This window comes from Oncorhynchus nerka, linkage group LG4 (assembly GCF_034236695.1).
Source record: "Oncorhynchus nerka isolate Pitt River linkage group LG4, Oner_Uvic_2.0, whole genome shotgun sequence".
Classification (NCBI taxonomy): domain Eukaryota; kingdom Metazoa; phylum Chordata; class Actinopteri; order Salmoniformes; family Salmonidae; genus Oncorhynchus; species Oncorhynchus nerka.
In genome coordinates this window covers 70,273,158-70,281,212 of record NC_088399.1, presented here as the reverse complement: position 1 = coordinate 70,281,212, position 8,055 = coordinate 70,273,158, and the positions used below count along the sequence as shown (strand labels likewise).

Sequence of the window (8,055 nt, the reverse complement as noted above, 5' to 3'; positions counted from 1 at the left end):
CACCACTATTAAATAGGCCTGGGTTGGCTAGACTGAGGCTCTGTTGAATATTAGGCCTGGGTTGGCTAGACTGGGGCTCTGTTGAATATTAGGCCTGGGTTGGCTAGACTGGGGCTCTGTTGAATATTAGGCCTGGGTTGGCTAGTCTGGGGCTCTGTTGAATATTAGGCCTGGGTTGGCTAGTCTGGGGCTCTGTTGAATATTAGGCCTGGGTTGGCTAGTCTGGGGCTCTGTTGAATATTAGGCCTGGGTTGGCTAGTCTGGGGCTCTGTTGAATATTAGCCCTGGGTTGGCTAGTCTGGGGCTCTGTTGAATATTAGGCCTGGGTTGGCTAGTCTTGGGGCTCTGTTGAATATTAGGCCTGGGTTGGCTAGTCTGGGGCTCTGTTGAATATTAGGCCTGGGTTGGCTAGTCTGGGGCTCTGTTGAATATTAGGCCTGGGTTGGCTAGTCTGGGGCTCTGGTTTTTGCAGCACCATGTTTAGTGGTCCATGCTTGGCTGTTGAAAAGAGCTGAAGAGTTGTTTCTGTTTGAGTTGGCCATTTTTTATTGATGCAATTTAAGTTAATTATTTCATTTAGCCAGGAAAATAGTATTGTGGACTTTTAAAAGGCAGCTTAGTGTTTAGGTTACAGTACGTACGTACTGTTCACTCAAAACACCACTCAGAATGCTGTCCATCTTTATATTCACTTTTTCTCTCTGTTTTCTATCTTCTCTGTATCCATCTCCCCCTCTTTCTGTGGTGGCAGGGCCATTAGTAGAGCCAGGAGAGATGGAGGACATTCTGTACAGATAGAGGAATGCCTGGCTTCTCAGAGAGGGGTTAAGTGCTGTGTCCACTAGCTCCAATTCACACCCCCAGAATGCTTTGCTCATTAAATGGCCTGGGCTAAGAATCTCAGGATGAAATTCACCATATGATTGGCAGAGGTGTGTGTGTGAGAGATTGGCTCAGGTCACCATGCCAAAATCCATCTAATTTTCTCTCTCTGGTCCTTTAAGGGACATGTTGAGATAAAACCGTTTATCTTTGTCTCGGCCTCCATCTCCCGTCCCTTGACAAACGTCTTGACCTTAATGGCCACATGTACTCTTAAATCTCCACCCAGCACAGCCGGAAGAGGACTGGCCACCCATCAGAGCCCAGTTTCTCTCTAGGTTTTCTTAGTAGGTTCCTGCCATTCTAGGGAGTTTTTCCTAGCCACTGTGCTTCTGCATTGCTTGCTGTTTAGGATAGGCTGGGTATCTGTACAGCACGTTGTGACCTCTGCTCATGTGAAAAGGGCTTTATAAAACACATTTGAGTGATGAATTGGTTCTCCCCTCCTACAGATCAGTAAAGCTGCTGGATCTGCCCGTCAGCCTGCGCCCCCACAAACAGAAAGGCCTCCTGGAAAACAACATGTCCACCAAGAGTCCCTTCATCTACTCTCCCATCATCATGCACACCAGAGGAGAGGAGCGCAATAAGAAGATAGGTGGGCACACGCACACACACACCTTCTGAAGTTGCCGTGTCAAAGTAAAACAGTTTTAGGCCTGTTAATATTTTCATTGTAAAACATCTATAACTAACGTGATGGAGGAAATTCATCCTCTATACACGCTTGACTAATTCCATAATTAAACCAGGAGCTCCTTGCATTTCTCTTCTCTCTCTCTCTCTCTCTCTGCTCTCTCTCTCTGCTCTCTCTCTCTCTGCTCTCTCTCTCTGCTCTCTCTCTCTCTCTGCTCTCTCTCTCTCTCTGCTCTCTCTCTCTCTGCTCTCTCTCTATCTCTGCTCTCTCTCTCTCTCTCTCTCTCTCTCTCTCTCTCTCTCTCTCTCTCTCTCTCTCTCTCTCTCTCTGTTCTCTCCCTCTCTCTCTGCTTCTCTCTCTCTCTCTGCTTCTCTCTCTCTCTGCTTCTCTCTCTCTCTGCTCTCTCTCTCTCTCTCTGCTCTCTCTCTCTCTGCTTCTCTCTCTCTCTCTCTGCTTCTCTCTCTCTCTCTCTGCTTCTCTCTCTCTCTCTCTCTCTCTCTCTCTCTCTCTGCTTCTCTCTCTCTCTCTCTGCTCTCTCTCTCTCTCTCCCTCCTCTCTCTCTGCTCCCTCTCTCTCTGCTCCCTCTCTCTCTCTCTGCTCCCTCTCTCTCTCTCTGCTCTCTCTCTCTCTCTCTGCTCTCTCTCTCTCTCTCTGCTCTCTCTCTCTCGCTCTGCTCTCTCTCTCTCGCTCTGCTCCCTCTCTCTCTGCTCCCTCTCTCTCTCTCTCTGCTCCCTCTCTCTCTGCTCCCTCTCTCTCTGCTCCCTCTCTCTCTGCTCCCTCTCTCTCTGCTCCCTCTCTCTCTCTCTCTGCTCTCGCTCTGCTCTCTCTGCTTCTCTCTCTCTCGCTCTGCTCCCTCTCGCTCTGCTCCCTCTCTCTCTCTGCTCCCTCTCTCTGCTCCCTCTCTCTCTCTCTGCTCCCTCTCTCTGCTCCCTCTCTCTCTCTGCTCCCTCTCTCTGCTCCCTCTCTCTCTCTCTGCTCTCTCTGACTTGTTTCCATTTTTTGGTTTGGGGGGCTGGTTCTTAAACTCCTCCAGTTTTGGCAGACATTCTCATGATTGTGACACATGGCTCGTGATTGTGACACATCAGGATGAGTTCCACTCTGGCTTCTTATAGAGTCCAAGGAGTGAACTCTCTCTCTCTGTTACAGTGCCAAATCAGATCAGATGGACTCAGCACAATGGCTGTTGTTAGAAGTGTTATTTAATTTTTTCAATGTACCTGAAATCCATTCCATCTTTCCCTATTCACTGTTCGTTCGTTGTAATCTTCCTTTTGAGTATAGCTATGTCCTGTCTTGGTGCGATGTCATCTGTACTCAGATACTGTGCTGGAGTCTGAGGCCTCATCTTTTAGGTGCAATCATTTGGCAGCAGTGGTGGAAAAAGTCCCCAACTATCATACTTGAGTAAAAGTAAAGATGCCTTAATAGAAAATGACTCAAGTAAAAGTCACCCAGTAAAATGATTCTCGAGTAAAAGTCTAAAACTATTTGATTTAAAATATACTTAAGTATCAAAAGTAAAAGTATAAATCATTTCAAATTCCTCATTAAGCAAACCAGATGGCACCATTAAAAAAAAAAGAAGTTATGTAATGCCAGGGGCACAGTCCAACACTCAGACATCATTTACAAACAAACCATTTGTGTTTAGTGAGTTCGCCAGATCAGAGGCAGTAGGGATGACCATGGATGTACTCTTGATAACTGTGTGAATTTGACTACTTTCCTGTCCTGCTAAGCATTCAAATGTAACAAGTACTTTTGGGTGTCAAGGAAAATGTATAAGAGTAAAAAGTACAATATTTTCTTAAGGAATGTAGTGAAGTGAAAGTTGTCAAAAATATAAATAGTAAAGTACCAGATGCCCCCCAAAAACTACTTCAGTAAAACTACTTTAAAGTACTACTTAAGTAAAACTACTTTAAAGTACTACTTAAGTAGATGTTCCTTCAAGTACTACCATAGTACTTTACACCACTGTTTGGTCCTTCCTTATTACTTTCCCAACGGCCTGTTCTTTCGTCATGCAGCCTATATTGAACAGTGTATCATTAAACATCGGGGACACTGAGTTGTAGGATAGCGTTGTCTCCTTCCACAGCTGATTTATCAGGGTAATATCTCTGCTCCCAGACTAACAGGATTGACAGTCACCACCGGAGAACAAACAAACAATAGCAAATACATTTAAATATCTATTTGATGGATAAAGTGCTTTCAGTGTTATCTAAAATTCATTGGTTTGATTTAATTGTGGCTTCCTGCCTACTACTCCTCCCTTCAGGGTGTTTGTGTGTCCGTGTGTTATCGTGCCCACTCTCCTGTCAGACTGCCCTTGTAAACGAGGAGTATTATCTTAACAGGCCCCCAATTTTGAATGAATACTCTTCTGTAATGAATTCCCAAACAAATGGGCCCAAGGAAGGGAACACATCCCTAGGCTATGATATGAGTCACTCTTCCTGTTGTTTCATACTGTCACCGGTACATCGGTTTTAGTGTTTTATGTGATCTCAGACATGGAACACACTCAACATTTGGCTGAATATTGGAGCAGCAATGTCTAGAGATGTTTGTGTGATGTTGTGTGGTGTTAGGTTAGTTGTGTAGGCGTGGTTTTGAGACCGAGAAGTCTCTAATTTTGCGAGGGCCAGATACAAGTTGTCAAAATGTCATTCTTAAGCTCATTAAATCCAGAGACTGGAGTACGATGTGGAGCTTGACGAATTGAGTCAAGGAATATCCTCTGTACGTTGTCGTTGATTCGGGCACGTACCTCTGAGTCTGAAGGCATGTTCCTTCACGCTGGGAAGGGCGCTATCTCTGTTGCTACCGCTTCTAATAAGGAACACTGAACCGATCAATACCACCCTGCTCACCTGCAGGGCCCTGCCCTCCCTCCCTCCACCCTGATTTATTATTATAGAATAATCTGCTGACACAACATGAGTTTGGTTTCCTTTCTAACAAATCAATTCCTATTTTAGTTTTCAGTTTTGCTTCGTTGCAGAAAATTAAACAACGTTAACTTTTGTTTTCTGCAGTTTGATTTTGGATAGACTGTATTATAATGCATCATAGCTGTCTGGATTAGCTGAGAATCCAACCTTTCAGGGCCGTAGAGGTTCCCACAGCCTTGGTCTCATCAGTCTCCCTCATGAATTTCACTGCCATTTATCTCAGAGCCCAGAATCAAATCAAGTGGAGCCGGCAGACAGACATTAACATTTACGTTAAAAAGTCTGTCACCAGAGACCAGACGGACGCATATATGTTAATACTGCCGGAGGCCAGGACATTTTTAGGGAAAAAACCTCAGTGTTTTTGTAGCCTTCTAACTAAAACGTTTTTCTTTAACATGCCCTGTCTACAGGGATATTACACTGGAGCAAAACAACACATGCACAGAATGTTAAGAGGTTTTGAAAGGGGGGAAAGCCGTCCTGGTCGGCAGAGTAAATACAGGTCACGCAGCCACTTCATGTACTTATAAAGCTCAGAGTTGTCCTAAAAACTGGGCTAATTTACTATCAATGAACTAGTCAGAAAGCTACTTTTGGAGTGAGCTGGTTGATGCTTGGTGCTCAGTGGAATGTGCTGTATCGCACTCCATGAGTGGTTTCCTTTTGATTACTACGATATGCCAACGCTGCCACGCCCTGTTTCCCCGCCATCCATACAACGGTTAATGCAGCCACTCCCTCGTCTCTCCCTCGCTCTCTGACGGGGAATGAAAGTCATTAAGTCATTCTGCTGTGTGTGTGTGTGTGTGCGCGCGCACCTCCAGCACAGAGTAATATCTGTGTGTATTTCCTAGCTGTGCCGTCCTGTTTATATGATGTTCTATAAAGCAGATTGCTGCTGAGCCATAAAACAGAGGATTTCTGGAACAGGGAGATTGTTTTGCACATAATTGCTCTGAGACTCCGTTTTAAGAACTTCTAAGTCTCCCTGTATCCATTATGTTTATGCCTCTATCCGTTTCCGCAGTATATACGCATACAAAGAGATACGTGTGTGTGTTTGGTTTTACTATCCTTGTGGGGACCAGAAGTTCTCACAAGGATAGTAAAACAAAGAAAAGTCTGAAAAATGGGAACATTTTGCCGGTCCCTAAAAGGAAAAGGCATTTTTAGGTTAGGGGTAAGGGTTAGGTTGGGAGTTTGGGGTTAGGGTCAGAGGGACAGACACCGAGACGGAGCGAGTGAGGGAGCGGGAGGGTAATGGAGGGAGAGGGAGGGTAATGGAGTGAGCGGGAGGTTAATGCAGGGAGAGGGAGGGTAATGGAGTGAGCGGGAGGTTAATGGAGGGAGCGGGAGGGTAATGGAGGGTAATGGAGGGAGCGGGAGGGTAATGGAGGGAGCGGGAGGGTAATGGAGGGAGCGGGATGGGTAATGGAGGGAGCGGGAGCGTGAGGGTAATGGAGTGATGGAGAAAGCGGGAGGGTAATGGAGAAAGCGGGAGGGTAATGGAGAAAGCGGGAGGGTAATGTATGGGAGAGTGAGGGTAATGGAGGGAGCGTGCGGTTAATGGAGGGAGAGGGAGCGTGAGGTTAATGGAGGGAGCGGAAGGGTAATGGAGGGAGCGGGAGGTAATGGAGGGTAATGTAGAAAGAGTGAGGGTAATGGAGGGTAAGGAGGGAGCGTGAGGTTAATGGGGGGAGCGGGCTGGTAATGGAGGGAGCGGAAGGGTAATGGAGGGAGAGGGAGCGGGGGGGGTAATGGAGGGAGGGAGCAAGGGGTTGGGGGAGCGGGGAGGGAGGGACTTTTTATGAAACTCACAAATCTCAAATCTTAGATGTTTATTCCTCTATTAGTTTTACATAATTTGAATCATTTTTCTTGTGTCACTACAGGAATCTGTAGCTGCATTCTGTTGTATCTATGGAGCTCAGTAGCTGTACTGAAATGACTGTATATAAAGCCTGTGCTATCCTTCGGTAACAGTCCTATTTTATCTAACGGCATGGTTTTGCTCCTCACATGAGAGCACTAAAGCCTTCACTCTGCTCCGGGATACGATGTGATGAGGCATTGACACCAGCAGGTTGAACTCAGGTTTGCCTTCCACTGCAGAACAATGGTCTCTTTTCAAACCACGCCAACAGGCTTACTCTACTAGTAAATATTTACTGTAGGTTTGATGAGACAGTGTTTGATTTCACCAGGAAACTGAACGAGTAGTGATGAGTCAGCCAACACCCGCAGGCATTGATAGATACAGCATTACATCCATAGCAGGCCAGTGTGCTAGATTCACTCACTGTGATCCATCACTGTATGAATGTGGTCCTGAGGAGGTGAATCGACTGAACATTTATTTTGTGTGTGTGTGAGGGCGATTAGACTGTCAGAATCAGGGCAACTGTTAGTGTTTGTTTGCCCACCTTGCTAACGCACTGACCCACTGTGTGTGTGCCTGCATGTGTGTGTTCACCTTCTGTAATGCACTGTCCCTCCTTTCTCAGCACGACCCAGCAATAACGTAGTTCCGTGTGTGTGTGTGTGTGTGTGTGTGTGTGCATATGGATCCGTCCTCTCAATCCTCTGCTCTGCTATTGTCCTAAACACAACCGGCTAACCGTTTACACACGGTTTCATCAGCACTTTGGTAATCATTACTCTAGTAGGAGTTGTACTGCCTTTGGTAATCATTACTCTAGTAGGAGTTGTACTGCCTTTGGTAATCATTACTCTAGTAGGAGTTGGTACAAATCTGAGTTGGTACAAATCTGTCATTCTGCCACCTAGTTAAATAAAGGTTAAAAAAATACATTGAAAAATAAAGTGTTCAGTCTTTCTTTCTGTCTGAATTGACTGAATTGTAATGACTCTGACCCTGGCCTCAACATACCCAGCCAGCTTCTTACAGGTGCTGAGTCTTTGATAGTGTGAGTGAAAAGCAATGAAGTCTTAGTAGAGTGTGAGTAGTTGTACTGTTTGATATCAAAGAGACAGTACAGGCAGCAACATCCTTCCAGGTCGTGTAGTTAGTCCCTCTGTGTGACCCACACTGTATAAATAGTTGTGAATATATCACTGTCCTACGACACTACAGGCCTACTCTATTTCACATGTATGTTTTATGCTCCTTTGCCCAGGCCAGTCGGCTAGTGCGTTGATGCATAATTCAACACAGCATATTACTGAGAGCTCTAGGTCAGCATTCAGTAGAACCAACATCTGCAGAGCCTCCTCTCTTTTCTGTTCGGTTCGCTCCATCCTCTTTGGCAATGACAAGGAGTGGATTGTCAACTAATGAGACTGGTACTCAGGCTAGCAACACTCCACCACATGATTAATATTCACCCTGAGGTTCTGAAGTGCTGAACCTTCCTGCTCTCTCTTTAATCTGGAATGAATGAATGGCCAGGAGCCTCGAGGTACGGAGGGAGGCTAGGAGGCTAGGTTGTGTCCCAAACGCCACCGTGTTCCCTTTTTATATTGCACTACCTTTGACCAGGGGATTAGGGAAGAAGTGCATGTAAAGGAAGTAGGGTGCCATTTGGGACACGAGGAGAAGGTTGCAGCTCA

General features: G+C 45.8%; 1 protein-coding gene across 2 annotated transcripts in view; it reads left to right on the top strand.

The window, feature by feature from the left end:
* Positions 1 to 8,055, top strand: part of LOC115128530 (trafficking protein particle complex subunit 9-like) — a 330,259-nt gene that overhangs the window by 45,387 nt on the left and 276,817 nt on the right. For both annotated transcript variants that reach the window (XM_065017786.1, XM_065017785.1), the window contains exon 13: positions 1,335 to 1,480. In XM_065017786.1, coding sequence (XP_064873858.1) covers positions 1,335 to 1,480 — 146 coding nt within the window. The remainder of the gene's footprint in view (positions 1 to 1,334; positions 1,481 to 8,055) is intronic.